We start from the raw sequence: 21406 nt of genomic DNA, 5'->3' as shown, positions 1-21406 counted from the left end.
GAGACGTGCCCATGTTCCGCATATCCAAAATACTTCTCCTCTTTGATGTAGTTTGCCCTCTCTCGAAGAGTGAGCCAGGGTTGTGAATCCTTATCTTTCTTTTCTTGGGGGCTCTTTTTCTTTCTACTTTCATTATTAGAAGTCTGTTGGGCTCTCTGATTCAAGACCTCATCAGTGGGGTAAGTCGGATTGCATGAATATATGGCAAAACCCCCTTTCGCATGACCTATCAATTCTAAATAGAATTTAACTTTTGTTCTAAGCAGTGATTTCGGATCTCTGTAGGAAGTCCGCAGCAAAACCGCTCAATCTGTTCTTTAAACGAGATCTTCTTAAATGAAGAAGCTGGTAGAAAAGAGCTCCAAAATCTCTCGCAATACGCGTCCAGAGAATCTCCCTTGGTCATCCGAAGATGATTCCAAGCAATTCGTAAATTTCCAAAGCTTTGCTTTTTATTCGCTTTTTCCCTTTTCAGTCTTCTTTGCTCGAGTCAGAAGAGCTAAAAGAACTGTCAGAAGAAGAAGAAGAACTGGGTAGTCCTTCAAATTGTACACGCGTCTTTTGCTTTCTTGCCGATGCAAAAGTGGATTGACGACCCAAATAACCCGGGAAGCAGTTCCTTTCTTTTGCTTTTTGTCGTGCTTTTTGTCTTTATTGTTCGCCTCCAAAAGCAGACTGATTCGTGTATCAACCACCTCTTCTAATTCTTGTTCTGTAAACATCCTTGGAGCAAGAGGTTTCTCGAGTGCCGGTTTGATGGGTGGCTCTGTGGCCTTCTGCCATTGGGTGTGCACTTCTTCGAAGGATTACTTAGTCAAAAATTTTGTAAATTTTGGATCCTTCGGGATGTTAATCATCATCTTTGTCGCGTCGTCAACCACTTTTCAACGTTCCATCTCTTCAATCTCTGCTTGAGTAGGCCGAGGTGGGCTGTACTCTTCATGCGAATCTTCTTCGTGATCTACTCTCGCATTCCCAGATGCAGAAGAAGTCGATTGTTCTCTGTTGGAATCCACAAGTGTCACGAGAAAAGGATTGGATTTCCCGTAGAAGAGAAATCTGCCTTGTTCTGATACCACTGTAACGAACTTGGACACCCCAAGTCAAGATTCTACCGCGACACAACAGAGATTCACTTCAAAACAATTCACAATTCACACTTGAGTCGACACGGCCTGGCGTAGTTCCGTGCGTAAAGATATTGGCCCCAAAGATTGGCGCCCCTTTCGGTATTTCTTTTTGTATTAATTTGTGTTCAAAGTACAAGAGAGTGGGTAGGTGCTCACTGTCAGACTCTGCGTCCAGATGCTCTGAGAAGTGAGGCCCTGTGCACTTATTTATTGGTACAAGAGATGCCCAAAAGCAGTAAGTGAAAAGCTTCTCCAAAATAAAGCACTTATCCCAAAACTGTCCAAAAATCAGCCAGCACTGAAAAAGCAGGTTTTCGTACAACTGCCACGTCAGCCTGTCAGTCGATTTTACGTCGGAAAATCCGGAACTGCCGTACGTTGCGTTCGTTCAGTCTGCCACGTGTACAATGTGTCCTCGGGGTCTGTTGCCATTTGTGACACTCTCTGCAGCTCATAGTGGACATGAATAGTGAGACCAAGTCGATGAAGAAGCTACCATGGACACCCCAAGAGAGGATCCTTTCCACTGGATACACCTCGGTTATGCTACCCTCAACTTTGTACCTTGGAAGAATGCCATCTTGAACATCGGTTGCCTTTTAGCAAATTGAATTGTACAGCATACTACCTCCAAGAATCCCCATTTGTGAACTGTGAATACATCACCTCCAAAATACTTCCAAGATAATGAATTGTTGAACACATCCTGTCCATGATGCGACCGACAACAATGGATTGGTGGACTCATCCATAATGTTTTAAATATGTCTAATTGGTTTTGTGCTAGATGCATGTGTCTTGAACTCCGACCCACGGGTTCAAACACCGGTAACTTGAACTCCAACACAAGGGTCCAAATTAATTATATGGAGCACTGTTTGCCCCTCTATGCCACTCACAAGCCTCTCTCTGGCTGAAGCTAGTGGCGGTAACTGCCCTCGGACTAGAAATGTGGTGTTGTGGCCACTGCGGTCGCCACCACGTGTGCCATGCCGATCTCCTCTGTCAATTCTTTTGTTAGATTTACACCACTCTGCTGCTTCACAAGTCTAGGGCATACATGTGTGACTAGTATGTCACCGGGCTGGCCACCCATTGCATTGTCCGGCCGCCCACTTTTGGGCCGGCCTCCCACCTTTTATGGGTGCCCTATATCCTCATTTTTACGCTGGGTCGTGGGGTTTTCTCATGCATTGCTTGACCTCCCCCTTGGACACCTATATATGGGGCCAAGGGGGGGTACCCACTTCTTAGTCACATACACACATCCATGTATAGACAAGGTCTTCTGTTTTGGTATTCATGGGGGGTGATTGCCCCCTCTTCCACACATAGTGTTTTGTGTTGGTTATGCCATTTCCCTCTTGAATAACGAGTTCAATTCTCCTCGCCGGATAGACTTGTAAGGTCTCTTGGGATGGTTTCCTACAACGTTAAAATTCTCTTCTTCTCTTGTGTGTGTGTGTGTGTGGGGGGGGGGGGGGGGGGGTGAGCTAATAAAAAGAGGAATATGGTACCTTTTTATCACCCAAGTGTGGTAGATTGGTTATGCCATTTCCCTCTTGAATAACTTGTCTTGAGTTCAATTCTCCTCGTTGCAGATCTTTAAGGTCTCTTGGGATAGTTCCCTACGACGTTAAAATTCTCTTCTTCTCGGGTGTGTGTGTGTGGGTGGGGTGGGTGGGTGTGTGTGCTAATAAAAAGAGGAAAATGGTATAACCTTTCTATCACCCAAGTGTGGTAGATTGGTTATGCCTTTTCCCTCTTGAATAACAGGTCTTGAGTTTAATTCTCCTCCTGAACTAGATCTTTAAGGTCTCTTGGGATGGTTTCCTACGACGTTAAAAGTCTCTTCTTCTCGGGGGGGGGGTGGGGGGGGTGGTTGTGTGTGCTAATAAAAAGAGGAAAATGGTATAACCTTTCTATCACCCAAGTGTGGTAGATTGGTTATGCTATTTCCCTCTTGAATAACAGGTCTTGAGTTCAATTCTCCTCGTCGGATAGATCTTTAAGGTCTCTTGGGATGGTTTCCTACGACATTAAAATTCTGTTCTTCTTGGGGGTGTGTGTGGGTGTGTGTGCTAATAAAAAGAGGAAAATGGTATAACCTTTCTATCACCCAAGTGTGGTAGATTGGTTATGCCAGTTCCCTCTTGAATAACAGGTCTTGAGTTCAAGTAGATCTTTAAGGTCTCTTGGGATAGTTTCCTACGACGTTCAAATTCTCTTCTTCTCGTGTGTGTGTGTGTGTGTGTGTGTGTGTGTGGGGATGTGGGTGTGTGTGCTAATAAAAAGAGGAAAATGGTATAACGTTTCTATCACCCAAGTGTGGTAAATTGGTTATGCCATTTCCCTCTTGAATAACAGGTCTTGAGTTCAATTCTCTTCGTCGGATAGATCTTTAAGGCCTCTTGGATAGTTTCCTACGACGTTAAAATTCTCTTCTTCTTCCCCTTCTCTCACGCTTCCGCACACGTGCACTCTCACATGGTATCAGAGCTCAGTCTCTCCATGGTCTACGCACCTTCTGCATCAGGTTCTCCCTCCCAAGAAGAAGATCAGCCAGCGTTTTTGCAAGGAGAGGCCAATGCTCAACTCACAACAGCATTACATCGCGAAGAACCTGCATTTTCAGCCCAATTGTGTTTTGGGCAGGAGAAAACCCTAGCGTTTTTGGAGGTTGTGTTGTTTTTTTTGCTCTCCCATGGCGATTACCAAATCTGGCAGCCAGCTCCAGCCTTTTCAGGCATTTTCGTCCCCGGAAAACCCTCTCTACCACCTGCGTTTTTGAGAAAACGTGCGTTTTTGGGCGGATACAACAGTGTTTTTGCAAGAGGGGGGCAGCGCTACCTTTGGCCCACCATGGATCTTGCCTTTCGACACCCCACTTGGCATCCGGTGCACCACCGGCCCTGTTCCTCTTCATATCTACTACAGTTTTCAGCCATGCATTCATTGCTGTTTTCTCTGTTTTCGGCCCACTTGGGGTTGTGACTTTGATTCACCAGCCTCCCCAAACCCCCTGCACCGCTCCAAACCTCGCCGGGAGCACGCTGAAAATCGCTGGGCAGCAGCGTTGTCATCACCTCGCAGTTGTGTTTTTGGGTGGACAGCAGCCACATGGCTTGTGTTTTTTTTCACAAAGGATGAAGTTACCTCCTGCCAGAACACCATCCGGTGGTGGTCCATGCGGTCTCTTAGTGATTGCTGGCAGCTGCAGTACACGGTATCTTCAACATCGGCTTGGTCATCTACGGGCTATTATCCTTGGAAGATCCATTCATTCCAGCCATCATTCGGCGGTTGCACACTCCAGAGGTAGTGGTGACTTGTGGTTTGCTATGGACACACCTATGCACTCATCAGAGGAGTTCACACGAGATATGGCCATGCTCAGGGATTCCGACATTCCCTGATAAGATACCAGAATCATGGGTGGACACACACTTATCACTTGACCTTGACACGTCAGATCACTTGCTTACACAGGAGCATCTACATGGACTTAGGGAGAGGATCTTGGATCTCTTCTTGGACAGACTCATTGCTTGGATCTACAGATTGGAGTGGGACTTCAGTTCGTTGGACTCTCTTGGAGAGTTTACCCCGCATTTGGGGCTCCGAGAGATCTCCATGGTAAAGTGTCGTCACGAGCAGTGTAGCGAACTGTTGTACTCTGCCGATACAGGGTGAAGATACTGCATGAAGGTCCCGATCTGAGTGTGAAAACAACTCCTTGTCGTGTAAGAAGTGCCAATAGGTCTGCAAGTGTCCTACCCAATAGGATCTGTGGTGTCCGTAGGCAAACCGTCTGGAGAAAATGGGGAAGCCCAGGAACCGTCATGAGAGTGACCGGAAGCCCGTCATTGCATGAACCTGTAATCGAGTGTGGCCAGGTGGCTAAGCTGTGTAAAACTCCAGGAAGGCCAGAAGTAGCAATCTGCGTCGTAAACGTCGTCCGAATCAAGGAAAGCCAGACTAAGCAGTCTGCTTGTAAAAAATTCTTCCTAATAAAGATTCTCTTCTCTCTAGGGGGGGGGGGGGGACCAGCCCATCTTCTGGTCCCCAATACTGTATCGATCTTCTCCCTCGTTTCTTTTGGTTGAAAGTTTATTTATTTTCAGCTTGTTGATTATTCGTGTGTGCTTCCGTTTGTGACATCGAGATTCTCCGCCAACTGAACCACCACTATCGGACTTGAACCCGCCGATGTTTATGGAATTGTGACTGCTCTAGATTTCTCCAAGCAGTTATGAAACGAAACCGGGAGGTCACCTGACAAGGCGGTAAAACAGAACAACACAAGGATTCATAGATTGAAAACAGCAGACTTGAACTGGAAGAGGCACAAGAGACTAGACACAATGGAACGGAGTTCTCTACTTAGGTGCACTGGTCCCTAACATAGGGGCTTACAGTACTTTTTAATAGTTCAGAGTTGTGTACAAAATTGTCAGTTTGAGCCTACTCGCTAATCTGCTGAGTGCCAAGGCTTACACAAGGCCACATATTTAGGCGCCCCAAAAGCGGTCTGTGTTTTAAAACTGTGCCCAAAAGCTACCAAAATTCCATGCTTTCAACTGTCGCTGAAAAGCTTCCATACAACTGCCACGTCAGCAGCTCCGCACTCACTCGACAAGGCGGTAAAACAGAACAACACCATGATGAACAGATGAAAATAGCAGATTTGAAGAGCTGAAAGAGACAGGAGTTCCCGATTCCCTGCCAACTCTACGTTTGTCACATGATACAATGGATAGAAAAATAGTTTTAATTGTAGAAAGCTGGTTCAAGTTCAGTCTCCTGCTGTATGATTATCACAGGAATTCTAGGCGATCTGCATTTTTTACCTTATTAGGGAAAAAAATGCTTAGTGATAAACATATTCGATTCTGATCGCTCACATGCTGCAACCATGCTAAAGATTTCTCTGTTTCTTCCTGTAGAATGGTATACCTGTGTTTTGTCCAGCCTTAACAGATGGATCTCTGGGAGACATGCTTTATTTTCACTCATTCCGAAACCCAGGGCTTGTTATCGACATTATTCAGGGTTTGTAATTAATTTGCTTAATTTAGTAGTATTTGAGAATATAAATGGTCTAGAAATCAAAATTTTGACGGGTGCCATTTTGCTTCAGATGTCCGTGCCATAAATGGAGAGGCGGTTCATGCTTCTCCACGAAAGACGGGTATTATTATTCTGGGAGGGGGACTGCCAAAACATCATATCTGTAATGCCAACATGATGCGAAATGGGGCCGATTTTGCTATCTTTATCAATACGGGTCAGGAGTTTGATGGTAGTGATTCAGGAGCTCAACCTGATGAAGCTGTTTCTTGGGGGAAAATTCGTGGCAGTGCAACTCCAGTCAAGGTTATTTATGTTCCTTATCAAAGCTGCTTTAGGTGGTTATGCATAATGGTAACTCATTGCCACATTTTCTCTTCAGGTTCATTGTGATGCAACAATTGCGTTTCCTTTGTTAGTCTCTCAAACCTTTGCGCCAAGAGTGACCAAGACTTGAGAGGTTTGCAATGGTGAACTTACAGTCTGCCAAAACTAAGATTTATGCGCGTCATGCTGGACACCCCTACCTGAAACTTTTGTGAAATTCAGGGATTGGATTTGAATGACTCCATTGAGAAATAATGGAGTGTTTGCCTCAGGGATTTCCGTGACATTGAAACAGAAACCGAGTTTGGTATCTTGGGCGACATCTTTCTAACCTACGAAATGTAATGCAAAACTGCGGCCTGAACCTGGGACTTGGGTCTACTCATCTTGTCTGTTCTTATAGTGTGGGTGCCTGCGTTAGTGCTCGTGTGTGGAGGCACGTGCAAGCACAACTGTGGAGGCATATTTTGAGGAGGTCAGTAGGGCAAAAGCAAGGGGTTTCTGTCTGTTTAAAACTAATTTGGTAATGTGTCTGTTTTGCAAGGTTTTGCAAAAAATGGCATGTGTAAAAAAATAGGGTTCTCAATAGATTAAAATTATGTTATAAAGCTGATTAAAACCTGAAGACAGCCCTCGCAAAATTGAGAATAGGTACAGTATTGAGTCAACATCTAAAGACATTCAATGGGCATTTATAACACAAAATGCCGAGTAGTGGGTGCTGTAACGCCCAACTTAAGTTGGGTAGTTGGTTATATGCTGGCTTTGTGAACCCTCTTATGTAGGGAGTCCTGTTTGTGGTTGTCTTGCTTTTGGCCCGTATGCATCCCATCCTTTGATTGCACAATTCAGTTATGGGGGAAAATATGAAAGCAGTTTGAGCCTGATATGTCTTGCCCTCAACAATAATCCATCGGTTTGTTGCTCACAGTAATTGTTAAAGCTAGCTAAATGATTGTGAGGATCCAAAAAAAAAGGGGGGCACTTGATTATTACTTACATGGATTAAGTTTATCGGGGAAATTGCTTAAAGCATGTATTTATTTAAAGTTTTCTTCCACAGCTTTCACGTATTTCATCATAAGCAGAGTTGAATGCTGCATTATAGTACCTACATGTGCTATATGCAAGCTGAGCAATAGTAAAATAACAAGAAGTTGAGGTTTTGTTTTGTTATGAAGATTTTATTCGAAGTCTTTCTTTTTCGGGTATAAAATAGGGCATAATTTCAAGAACTTATCTCAAATTAGGAAAACACGGCTATTTCTTGACAAGGACATAATGTCGGAATCTATTATATCTGCTTGCATGGCAAGGATTTAAAACAAGGCTTGATTTAAATTGAAGCCTTGGAAGGTATGCATTTTATTCATTCTCTCTGGAGTCATGACTTTTACAAGATCACAGTTTGTCTTCATTTTGATTTTTTTAAAATAAAGGTTTTATTCAAAGGACAATTTTATGGATAGGAATTTTAAATATGTGAGATACAAATACTTGAAGAAGTTAAGTGCATTTTGTCAAGTGGTTAAGAAAACAAATTGTCAGTCCATGAAATCTCTTTATCAAAAACCTATGAGTCTTTTCATCTCATTGGAAAGTTAAGCTTCACCAATGATTGTTCGAATATTTGTGAAAAAGAGAATGAGAGGAAAAAAGCCCTCAATGGTTTGCATCAAATCGGATGCGAATGTGGTGCTTAACAGAGGTCTTCATACTTGTGCTGTGTCAACACACCAACCTACCCACTATATGCATGACTATAGTTTCTTTGCTTTTAGAGAGTTCACATTCTTCTTCATAGGCCACAACAATGGCACAATTTTTTTAGTCTGCTTTATTCCAAAGGCTCATATTTGAGAGTGACCCAAGTATTTTATTTGACAGAGTGAATACAAACATACAGCTAAGATTAGAAAAGATACTTAAAGGCCTTTGTAAAGTTTCTTTTTCTTTCGATGGAAATATTTCTAAGCTAGAGAGAGAGAGAGAGAGAGAGAGAGAGAGAGAGAGAGAGAGTTGGTGAGCATGGGGTACTCAAAAAGATAAGGCAAGATCTTAAATTGGGCCCTTTGATTCTTTAGGCTACTTAGACACCGGAGAAATCAAGTTTTGCTAATTGAAAAATAGTGAAATGATTTCCTTGCACTGTTATACTCTGTTCCAATTTGTTTACACCTTATTGGTGAAATTATTTTGATTGCCAAAAACAATTTGTGCAATTGTATACAGTGGTTTCAAATTTTGCTACCAATTTTTATTGCACCCATCACATGCCCATTTACTTTTAGATGTTGATTGAATACATGAAATTGTAACACGAACTTTTTTCAACAAGATTGATTGCTAAAAATAAGAGGCTTCTATAAAATAGAGGAGGCGACTACAGCTTGCTAATAATTCCTCATGATGAATTCTTTACTTCTATGCTTGTAACCTATGGCACAGCAAGTGTGCTCAATAAAACTTGAGATAAACACTAAATGTGTCTCATCACTACAACCTGAGGCAAGGTTGGTACATCAAGTAGTTATGCATTACAACAAATATTGCATCCAAAGGAATGCATCAATATTAGTGAAATGGATACACCCACATTACTTTTGACTAATGTAAACGGTAACAATGGGCCTAGATCATGTCAATCCAAAAGTTAAAGCCATTCTATGCTGATATTGATGCAAAAGTTGTGTGTATCGTGTTGGATGATGCTCTCTAAATTTGAGCATAATCAATCAGTGGCATCATCAATTATGATAATGTATATTTGAATCATTGATTAGTGTTCATTTGATTTTGGTCTATTTTAAAGTTCATTGATGAAATTATGATTTTATGATGGGATGGTTTACAACAAAGTAGTGCATTGGATAGGTGTGGGGCTAGCATATCTTCAAGTCTAGAAAGTGTAGCCACATTTTATATGCGGATGTTGGACACCAATTATTATTTGAGCATGTATTCGTCTATTGTGAATAGAGTCTACAAACAAGTACTACTTTCATGCAAAAAGTAGTGTGTCTATTTTGAGCATGACCTTTTATCTATATATAAACCAAATACATCTAGAAGAAAAGTGCTCACTTCTACATGGTGTATATTGTATCCTCTATTCCTGTCATTTCTCATTGTCTCTATCTCCACACATGTGCACATGCTCTCTCTCTCTCTCTCTCTCTCTCTCTCTCTCTCTCTCTCTCTCTCTCTGTGCTTTTTAGGTTATGTTGTAGGTACACCAAGACCTCCATTATTACACTAGTATCAAAGTGTAGACTATGCTTGTGAGGACACGACAACCCATGGATGCGGATACTCATAATTGTAAACAGAGCGAGGGCTATGTTGGTGAAATAATAACGTGGAAAATTTAGCATATCAATCCTAGCAAAGCATATGACTCAACTCATGACTAAAAAGATCTTCACAACCACATTTAAAAGATAAGTGTAGATCTATGACTTGACTCATGACTACAAAGATCTTCACAATCACATATAAAAGATAAGTATAGATCTATGATTTTGACAATTTTTTCCTCGTTGTCTTTGTATTCAATGTCTTCTAGAATCTCAAGATATTTGATTGTTTTTCCTTGATCGATATGTTGTTGTGGTTAGGTATATTAACTGGATATGAAAGAAATTTAGTGCATATAATGATTGAAGGCAAGTTAATGTAGCAGTGATGTTGTCAATACAACCGTAGTATATGGGAGATGGCATGAAAGGTAAGGTGAAAAGAGTTTGGTGTTGACACTTTGGCAAGCTTGGCATAGAATGAGTCATCAAGTTTCGACTAATATAATGATAGTGATCTTAGTCTTCTCACTTTCCAAGTATGTGCACATGGAAGTCCTAAAAAAATCATTGCTACATAAAAAGCTACATGTACACCTGAATGTAAAATAAAAGGGCATCATCAAAAGCAGCATAGGCGTACACAATAATAAGAAAGCGTAACATCGTTATGTAGGAGATTCTGTGTGTGTTGTTAGAAGTTGGCAATATTGCCAGAAGTTGACAAGCTTATGGGGCCATAAGTGTAATCACTCATCTTAAGTTTGAGCAAGGCCTCAATTGTAAGAGAATATGTTCACAACGCAGCTCATCGGTCTCTTAAGGTAGTGCTTTTCAATTTAGACAAGCATGACTCTACTTAGAAGCCCTAAAAGGCAAAGGGAAAGAGAGCTAATCAAGGTTTAACCACACTAATGGCAATAGTGCTTTGTAGTACCAATGCGTTTGATTACAATGAAGGAGGACGCTCTAATGGCTAAACACTTCCTTGTTGTAACAACTCTTGTGCAATTTTAGAAAGTGGTATAAATAACTAGGTGGAACTTAACCAAAATAACCGTGGCTCAAAAGCTATAATATCAATGCACCTTGTGCTCCTCTAGAGCTCATAATTGCAATAGTATTATTCAGAGATTTTAAATGGAGGAAACATCAGTAGGTTACAAATGGACTTTTGTCACTTACAAATCGATTCCACCAAAATTGGTGTGGCTTCTTCCAATGGTCTCCTATTGGGAATTGCCAGCATAAGAAAACATTCTTTCCTCATACAATTCATGGACCTAAGCAAATAGACTAACCTGAAACAACTCTTTCCTACCAATTTATTGCAACCAAATTCTTGGGGTTTCTCTTGAGGAACACCTAAAGAAAACAAAACCATAATAGCGTAGATAGTAGTGGAATAACAAAGGATTTAAGAAAGAAAAAAACTTGGGGTTGTTCGTATAAGAACATGTGTCACTACAACTACAATCTCTCTACAATATGCATGGGTGTAAGGATGTTGCATGTTTTAATCTCAACTGTTGCTATCAAGCTCAACCCATGGTATGCCTAGATGACTTCTCCGCCACATTTATCACTATTATGAGGTAGGTACTACAATTGAGCTTCATTAACTTGGGCTACCTACTAAGAGTGATGGCCATTGATCTTGCCATCTCAGTTAGTAGCAATTTCACTTTGACCAGTGTTCTTAGTTCTCTCTTTAAGATGTATCTCCCTTCTTATGTTTTGTAGACATTAACATCACTTAGAGTAGTGAAGAAGAAGAAGCAATTTTCAACCTCCTTGTCCATTATGTGCTCTCTTGGCCATTTGCATGTGTGCTTGTAAGGGCCCAAGGTCTCTCCTTGTCTATCTCTTCATGGTTCATGGATTGAAGCCTAACTATTGCTAAGGAGCAATGAGTGGTAAGCAAGAGAGATGTGGAAGAAGTGGTTGAGGATGAGTTATGCAGCTTGATTTCCATATCAAGCACATTTTGGCCTTCATTTTGGACTCAAAAGTGCATACACATGCAGGAACACTAAAGTGTGGGTGTTGCAATTTTTACAACTATTGGAAATTAATATGAAAAAATGTATGGGTATATGCACATATACTGTGGGCATAGGATGTGAGGGATATCTAGTATTTTTGGCCGCTAATAGAGATCGCTAATTTTATGCACACACATTAAACAATGGTGGAATTAATGCAATTAAGAAACTGGAGAAGAAAAACTTCCATGCTTGGAAGTTCAGAATGAACGATCTTCTTATGGATAAAGGTAATTGGGATTATATGGAAGGTGAACATGAAAATGCACCACCATTGCTTATAGAAAATCTTACTTCTTAATAGTGCCAAGAAGCACAAAAGGTAATGTATTGGTTATCTATCAGTGTGTAGGATACCATGTTTGGGCATATATAGGATGTCACTTCCCCTACAAAGGCTTGGAACAATTTGGTATTGCTAGATATGACCAACAACAAGGCAAGACAACCATAGTTATAAATACCATGTGAAAGAAGGGTCTCTAAGTTAAAGATTATATTCTAAAGAGAAAAGACATATGTGAGTACCTTGCATCTATTAGTGTTACAATTGATGATGATGACAAGGTGAAAGCTTGCTTGCATGGTCTAGGACCAACATACAAGCCATTCAAGATTTGTATTCATGCTTGTGAAAACATTTTGGAGTTTTACAGATCTTGTGTCTATGCTGATTGTGGGAGAGAAGAACATCGTTGAAAAATTATCTTCACAGGGGACAAGTAATTTTGAGCAGGTCATCTACCAAAACGAGGTAGAGATAGAGGATGTGTTGCAGGTCAAGGAGGTGGCCAATGCGATGAAAGTAGATTCAAGGTAATCAATAAATGTGTGAAAGTCAAAGACAGAATACAAGTGGTAGAAAGAACTTTCAAGGTAGGGCAGTCCAAGAGGTGGAAATTTTTGCAAAAGCAATGTAACCAACAATGGTAGGGGATATTGGACATGTCAAAGTTAAGATAGTTTTGAGCATGATTGCCCATCAAAAAGGGAATATAATAATGCAAATGAGCTAGAAAGATTATTTTTCATGCAGTATATGTTGAACATTGTGTCTGTAATGTATCAAAATGTGGTGATAATGTATGGTGTGTGGATTTGGGGGTATCCAATCACATGACTAGCCATGGTGGATAGTTTAGGTATCTACAAACTTTGAATAGTCCTAATTATGTTGAGACTAGGGATCATATATTGCATCCTATTGCACACACAAGGAATGTGTCATTACCCTTAACAAACAAAAAAATGATGTATTTGGTTGATGTAGTGCATGGACCCAACATTACAAAGGACACATTTTCTATTGGGCAAATGAGCAGCGTTTATAGGTAAGGTTCAATATTGATGGTCTCTTTGTGGAGGAATCCACAAGGTAAGAGGATAGACTAGATGTTCACTCTTGATGTAGATATACTTGAGATGAAAGTTATTGTGTTTGCAAAGAGCTTGTGACAGGTTTGCTATTGTTTAAGATCACTAAAGTGCATAACGTTTGTGAGGCTTGTCAACTTGGGAGGCAAGATAGGGAATCTTTTCCTCATGACAAGCATGTAAGCAAAAGTGTATTGGAGTTGGTACATGTTGATGTATAGCATCCTACATTGCACTTTTGGGTGGATGCAAATGTTATTTTACCTTGATTGTTGACCATGCGAGGAAAGTATGGGTGGAAGTACGTACACTGCCAAAGGTTAAATAGAGCGGGAGAGCACTTTCCCAAAAAAATTGGTTGAAAAGGCATAAAATTCATAGGGCATTTCCATGCATGTATACTTTGTACCAGATTGCTGTTGAGAAAAAGAACATGCACATCACAAATGTAGCAACGACAATGATGAATGAGAAGAATGTGTCTCATTGTTATTGGGATGAGGCAATCTCTATATGAATAGGTTTCCTATTGTTGTTGTACATAACATGACACTTAAGGAGAATTCAACTAGTAGAAAACTTGATTTGGCAAATCCCAAAGTATTTCTTGTATTGCTTATGTACTTGGATAAGATGAGTTTCAAACAAAGTTGGATCCTAAAGCTGAAAAGTGTGTATTTATTGGTTGTTCTTGTAACTAAATTGAAACTTGCAATTGATTAATATAATAAGTTTTTGCCTAATTAATCAATTTACTGATGATAATGATATCAAAACAGGCAAAAATTAACATCGACACAAAGTATAGGGCGGGATTTCATTAGGCGGACTCCCCTTGAAAGGACTTTCCATTATAAATAGAGGACATAATATTGTGTGCAAAAAATTAATTATGAATTTATCGAGCTCTTGGGTAATTGTGCTTTGTGAAGACTTAGAAATTCACAAAACAAGCAACTAGTGGATGTATTTTGTCAAATCTTGTCTTGAAATACGTAGTTGTGGAGATTTTTGTGGGGAAGAGAGACACAGTGAAGAGTGAGCCTTTTAAGAGGGACAAGGCTTGCTCTACAAGCTTTCATTAGCCCTGCCTTCCAAGAACCGAGTAGATTGATCATCTACTTCAGAATGGTGTCAATGTGCTAAAAGTGGATCTTTAGCTAAATACTCGTCTTCTCTTATATATGTGCATAGTCAAGGACAATTATGATTTCAAGGGCGAGGTAAAATCACCAAATTTAATTTAGGTCCACTTAAATGATTTCTCTCTCTAGAATTGGTCATTCTAAAGAGAGAAAAATAGTGGAAGGACCAAAATTACAAAGATGGTTATAAGGTTCGTATTGAGGCCTTAGGCTGCCAAAAAGGTAAAGCAACCTTCAAAATTTCAATGCAATTAGTCTAAGGTGCATCTCAGGACCTTACGGCTCCAAAATGATGATGCAACCGTTAAAGTGCCAATGGAATTCCTTTCAAAATCAAGTGTGCTTTTATGACACTAAAATGAATTAAAAATGGGTCCTGAATGCTTCCAAAACTATTGCAAAAATGTCAACTAAAAAAGAGATGTGGGCTATCTTGAACATGGCTTGAGGACCCCTAATTATCCATGCGCACACACACACCTCTTAAGGAGGAGTGGTGGAAAGAGGAAAATAGTGGCTAAAGAAGTAAAGAAAAGGTCCAGAAGGGAGTGAACTGCCAAAAGGAGACTTAGTGAGAATATTTTTGAAATGCCTCACTAGAAAGAGTTGATCTCCACTATTTAAACAAAAAACAACGTGATCTACAACTTCCATCTGGAACACTTTTCGAATAAAGGAGTGAAAGAGGGCAAAAAACACGAATTATTGTTGCATTAGCTAGCACACTATTTGGCAGAAGATAACAAGTCTACTCAGTACTTGGGAGACATAGTTTTTACAAGTGTGTGTCCTTCAACTAAAGCTTAGCACCCAAGATAATTCTAAGACTTAATCATATATTACCCAAGATATTTCTATTGTGGAGCAATTTGGTTTTAGTGTTGATGGAGGAATTTTTTTTGATGGAAGCATCTCCTATTCTCCTTCAAACTTAGGAGGAGCATCTGCTAGTACTGGATCTTGAGGGGCACCCCCCCCTGAAGGCTTTTAGTAGACTATACTACCTTTTTGCTCACTAATTTTGATGACCCATGAGTTCTTCCTCCAACTTTTGCTCATAGTGTATTGACCACAAGCTTTGTGTCATTATAAAAGAACTCAATAATTTTCTTTGAAATTAACATTGTGCTTAGTCTTGTTAGTCGCAACCTTTTGCTTTTGATTCATAGTTTTGTTGATCTAAGGAAGCGACTCGTGTAGATCTTCACGATCCATGGGACTTTTGAACTTACATGTTAACATGCTTTATCTTTTGGCACATACAACATTGAGACACAAAGTGTTCAATATCAATCTTCATTGTCGATACCATTCATGGTGACTCAAATTCCACTATACCCATAAAAGTAAGCATATGATTCATACATAACCTTCTATTGTTAAGAGTAAGTTATACATGATCATTCCACAAAGAAGATAACCATCTTGCAAGATAAATAGTTCCTCTTTCTATGTTAGAGCTATGGAAAACATATAATCTTTGAGACTAAAATCTGTTGCATACTCATCTAAAATAGTGATCAGATCAATAAAAACAATTGCAGAAAAATATTTTTCGACCTCATTCGCTTGTCATATAAGTTTGCTTGAGTTATATGATACTTGAGACTCTTATGCTCCATTTGAATTTTGAAGAGCGTTACAAGTGAATTTTTCATGATTCCATGTCTATAAGGCACAAACAATTAGTAAGAAGCTCCTTTTCATAGATGCTTATATTGTTCTAGCATAAGTGTTGCCTTTCATATGTAATGGTATGACGTTCTTTGTGTAAAACTACTCTAAGGCAATCATTTCATGCATCATAATAATCTTCAAATTGCTTGTCCCTTAACACAAAGACCGGTTGAGATGCAAGTCCACTTTGATTTAGGTACTCGTTTGCTCTCTCTCTTTGATTGTTTGAGACATAAGTCTCCATTTTAGTTTAGTGAATGGTTCTCTCTCTTTGATCAAGGTCTCAATTCTTCTTCTTCAAGAAACAAGAAATAATTCTTTAGAATTTTACAATCCTTTGATTGAAGTCCTATTGTTGATTTATAAACTCAACCCTTCCACCGTTTTCTACTTCAAAATAGAAAAATAACGTTCAGTGCTAATTAAATTAAAATTTGCAATCGATTAATCTGATCATTATTGCCTAATTAATCATTGTACTAATGATAAGGATGTTCAAGACAAGCGGACATTAACATCGACATAGCATAGAGTGTTGGATTTCATGAGGCCACCCCCACCTTGAAATGACTTTTCATTATGAACAGAGAAATTCCAACTGTGTACAATAGAGGGAGAGAGAGAGTAGTTTGAGAGGGAGAAGCCTTATTTTGTAGCTTGCAATTAACTTCCTATGCAGCAGTAATTCACATTTTTCACCCTCTTATGCTCCTTCACTCAAAAAGTGTTCAACACAAAAGTTGTAAATCTCGCCATTTTTTTGTCAGATCAGGGGTAGTTTTAGAGACTGGCTCTCTATCGCGATATATTTTGGAAATAGTCTCACTATATCTCCTTTTGGAAATTTAGTGACTTCTAGACCTTTTCTTTACTTCTTTGCCCACTACTTTCCTCTTAAGGAGTCTCGACCACTCCTCCTTAAGAAGTGTGTGTGCATGTGTGCGCATGGATATTTAGGGGTCCTCAAGCCATGTTCAAGCTAGTTCACATCTCCCTTTTAGCTGACATTTTTGTACACTTTTGCAGGCATTTAGGACCCATTTTTAATTCATTTTAGTCTCGTAAAAATAAACTTGATTCCAAAAGGAGTTTCATTGGCACTTCTAACGGTCACATCGTCCTTTTGGCACCCTAAGATCCTGAGATGCAAATTAAACTAATTGTACCGGTTGGGTGGATAAACATATGCCAGTAGCTCCCTTGTCCTTTTGCTACTTAAACCAACAACACACGAAGAAACGATGACCAATTGTTTTCTAGACGCATTCGAAGCTAATGAAATAACAGTTGTTTCTGGGATAACACTAGCCGCACTTGACAGAGAGAGAGAGAGAGAGAGAGAGAGAGAGAGAGAGAGAGAGAGAGAGAGAGAGAGAGAGAGAGAGAGAGAGAGAGAGAGAGAGAGAGAGAGAGAGCGCATCTTGATAGGTTCCTAGCAGTATTTATTTATTTTTGAAATGTGGGGACGTACTGCCTACGAGCTATACTTATAATTAAAAGGTATTCCTAATGACTTCAAAAATAAATAAAAGGTATTTTTAATTCAAAAATTCCTTAAATAACAACAAATACGATGTGCTAGTCTATAGCATGTAGCAATGGCAATGAAAAAGCATGTAGATTTGGAACAGTATCAATTGGACGTGAGAACGATGGATATAACTTTGTGCGGGGGGAGAGAGAGAGAGAGAGAGAGAGAGAGAGAGAGAGAGAGAGAGAGACTTTAAAGAGAAGAAAACGCTAAAGGGAAAATAAATGAAAAGAGAGACACAAATATACCATGTGAAGTTGCACACCTCTTTATATGGACACAAAAGGTCTTTTGACTTTCCACCTTCTACGTCTTTTTACTTTTCACTGTCACATGTCTTTTGAATTTCCATCTTCATCTGTCTTTTCATTTCCTAAAGTCACCCTTTGCTTATACACTTAATATGTTTTGAAAGACTTTTTATTTTTTCGAGATTGGGGAGACCTAATAGCTATACTTATAAAAAATTAATAGTTCAAAGATCTCCCCCTCAAAACCCTTTGTCTCCCCTTACCTCACAAATCCCCCCTCTCTCTTGTCCTCCCCTCCCATCTCCTTTGTCATATATCACTAGCTTCTCGCTTACCTGAGCTTGTGAACTCTCCTTGACTTCATCCCCATCCACAAACGCAAGCACGATGCCTCCCGTCACATGGACAACTCTTCCTCCCTCTCGAGGCAAAGCTTCCCTCCCGATTTTGAGTTTGTGTGGGGCAGGCCATTGATGCAACTTTTTGACATCCCTGAGATGATGAGGACGTGGTAGGAGGAGGCTTAAAGGAGTGGCCAAGAAAGTCGTGAGACATGTCGATAGCTTGAGAGAGAGAGAGAGAGAGAGAGAGAGAGAGAGAGAGAGAGAGAGAGAGGCTACGACCATGTACACAACTCCCCAATCTCCCCAACTGGCTGCCATGTAGAGAACTTGAGTTGTGGGCACAATTGAGCTCAAAAGGGGAGAGAGAATCTTGCTAGATTCTCTTCATTTTGGATTTCTCACAATCGTGGAGAGTCGAGACCTACTAGTTCTCCCTAAAATATAATATATCTTGATCAATACATACTGTTGGGTCTGTGGCTATGGTGGGTGCTCCCGATGAGGATCCATGGCAAGCTTGAGAGTGCAGCAGAAGCGAGAAAAGAGAGAGAGAGAGAGAGAGAGAGAGAGAGAGAGAGAGAGAGAGAGAGAGAGAGAGAGAGAGAGAGAGAGAGAGAGAGAGAGAGACTTGATTCACAGCTTGAATAAACACGCTATTGTTAATGATTGAAAAAACCTTACAATGTATATAAATCCATAAAAAAGCCATGCAAACTTAACTTGCAACTGGACTATCCTGCATGCTTTAGGAGACTGTGCCCACGAGCTAGACAAACCTGGGCTTGCATACCCAACAAACACCCCCCCCCCCCCCCCCCCCCCCCCCCCCCCCCCCCAAGCCCAAACCACTGACAATGGACTCAAGACAGACCATGGCAGAGTCCAATCACGTGAAACCATGAATAGAAGCCCCCCCCCTTGACTATAGCATAGGTGTGTGTACTTCCCTCAAACAACCATCAGAGTGAGACATACCAGAACTCAACCAAATAACAGGGTGGTCTTACCACTTTTTATGTGGCAGTGTCTATAACCCATAGAAAAGTTTGGCATGAATGCAGCTGACATGCATGACAATAACTGACTACCGAGAGGCTAAATCTTTGAAATTGATATTGACAATATACCAAATTTGAAATAAACCTATGACATTGGACATGTAAAATAGATTGTGAACTCTATAGATTGTTGATGGATAAAATTCTTGAAAGCAAATCTTTGTCGTTCTTGTGGTTGTCGATGTGCTTGAGCAAGTCATAAACCTTACTTGGCACTTTGAACATGCCTATGCACCGTATGTATTGCAACCACAAGCTATCACCTTCTTGATCTTCAATACCAAATAGGTCTTCATTGATCATAGCCCCAAGAACCTGCATTGATTTGACACTCACTGGCACATGATGCATGTCATACACCTTTGCTTGGAATGACCGCATGGTTATACCTTTGGACATGTTGCTAAGCAAAAACTTTCGGTTGCCTTCGTCTTTATCTGTCTTTGCATACATGTATTAGGTTACTGCAAAAACTGTCAAAATCACTGCATTTTTGAAATGCGCCTTCAAATATTTATGAGCCAATGTGTTACCAGAGCCAATGTACTACTGAGTCAATGTACTTACACCTTGTCGAGTGGGAATACCCGCTTGTGTAAAGCCTCATGACCAAATTGGGTGGACACTTGATTTTTAATGTGAAAATCAATCACAAAAAAGGAGCTGTGTAACACAGTGATGGCGCAGACTGTCGAAGACCAAGGCATGCTCAAGGCAACCTGTACGGGCCGAATTGGCAGCTGGTCAAGAGACGAGATGTCTCCAGCAAGCCTGGGTGAATCAGTTGATGCCAGTGTTGCTCGGTTTCTTGCAGGTTGACAACGAATGCTTCCCTTCTCTAAGCGGCTGTACCCGCACAGCTTTTGTCGACTCAAGCCGAGAACCAAAGCTCTGATCCATGGCAAGCTTGAGAGTTCAGCAGAAGAGAGAGAGAGAGAGAGAGAGAGAGAGAGAGAGAGAGAGAGAGAGAGAGAGAGAGAGAGAGAGAGAGAGAGAGAGAGAGAGAGAGAGAGAGAGTCGATTCACAGCTTGAATAAACACGCTATTGTTAATGATTGAAAAAACCTTACAATGTATATAAAGCCATAAAAAAGCCATGCAAACTTAACTTGCAACTGGACTATCCTGCATGCTTTAGGAGATTGTGCCCACGAGCTAGACAAACCTGGGCTTGCATACCCAACACATACCGGGTCTCCTTAAAATAAAATCATTTTGTTTATTGGAAGGATTTCTAAGGTTTTTCCTCTTGATAATGGCTTGGGAAAGAGGTGCAGCTATGTTGGTAGCTTGGGTAGATTCGAGGTAGCCTTGGCAAAGGCGCCTTAGTAGTTGGGGCTAGGCATTAGCAATGAGGGTTTGGACCCAGTGGTGGTTGGACATGAGTGGAGGGTGCATGTGAAAGCGATGGCTTAAGGGAGCAACAAAAAATAATGAGAGGAGGGAGCCATGAGGTTCTCAAGGCAGGCAACCCTTGTAAGTGATCTCGTCTTGGTAGGTTGGGAAGATGGAGATGAAGACGAGAGCCCATCATGTGGCTACTTACACCTTAATGCTCTTAGATTCCTGAGCCCTGACAACACATGTCCCCTCCCTTTTGCATGCCCCCAATGTATTTCACTTTGCATGGGCACTTTTATAAACTGGGACCCTCCTTAGAATTTGCAATTTTTAACAAGGGTATCAACTTTTTCATTGTTATATTATAATTGCATTTGAGTTGATTACAAAGAGAAAAAATTATACATCTTTAGACGGATATCACCTTGTGAGACGGGTATCACCTTGCCTGCTTGCGCTACGAGAAACAAATAAGGCAACAATTATTGGCAAAATTAGACTGAAGCTATTTTGCAAGCCAAAAAAGGCCTTAGAAACAAGGAATTAGGAAGTGCATTCATAAAAGTTTGATCCCATAAAGTGAGATATTGCAATATTTTAATTTGTGAAATAATATTTCCATTTAAGGACCTCTTAAAAATCCATTTCATTAAATTGTTTTATTATTTCTTTTGCTTACTAGATCTATCTTTCTGTACAATAGCATCAAAATACTATTTCGCTTTAGTTTTTCAATAAATCACTTTATTTTATTGTTTTTATTTAACTTCTTTTTCATTTTATTTTGTTCTAGAATACCAATGTGATAACTTCACCT

The 21406-nt window shown here is 40.3% G+C and overlaps 1 protein-coding gene across 1 annotated transcript in view; it reads left to right on the top strand.

Moving 5' to 3' along the window:
• Positions 1-6906, top strand: part of DHS (deoxyhypusine synthase) — a 32266-nt gene extending 25360 nt beyond the window's left edge. Inside the window, exons 5-7 of the mRNA XM_086523755.1 lie at positions 6077-6182; positions 6271-6506; positions 6583-6906. Of these exons, the coding sequence (XP_086379881.1) occupies positions 6077-6182; positions 6271-6506; positions 6583-6657 (417 nt within the window). The 3' untranslated portion in view covers positions 6658-6906. The remainder of the gene's footprint in view (positions 1-6076; positions 6183-6270; positions 6507-6582) is intronic.
• The last annotated feature ends 14500 nt before the right edge of the window (positions 6907-21406 follow it).

Source organism: Adiantum capillus-veneris, chromosome 1 (assembly GCF_014529385.1).
Source record: "Adiantum capillus-veneris isolate H3 chromosome 1, ASM1452938v2, whole genome shotgun sequence".
In the NCBI taxonomy this organism is placed as follows: Eukaryota; Viridiplantae; Streptophyta; class Polypodiopsida; order Polypodiales; family Pteridaceae; genus Adiantum; species Adiantum capillus-veneris.
The sequence above is the reverse complement of the archived record's forward strand: the minus strand, read 5'-3'. Positions and strand labels throughout refer to the sequence as shown.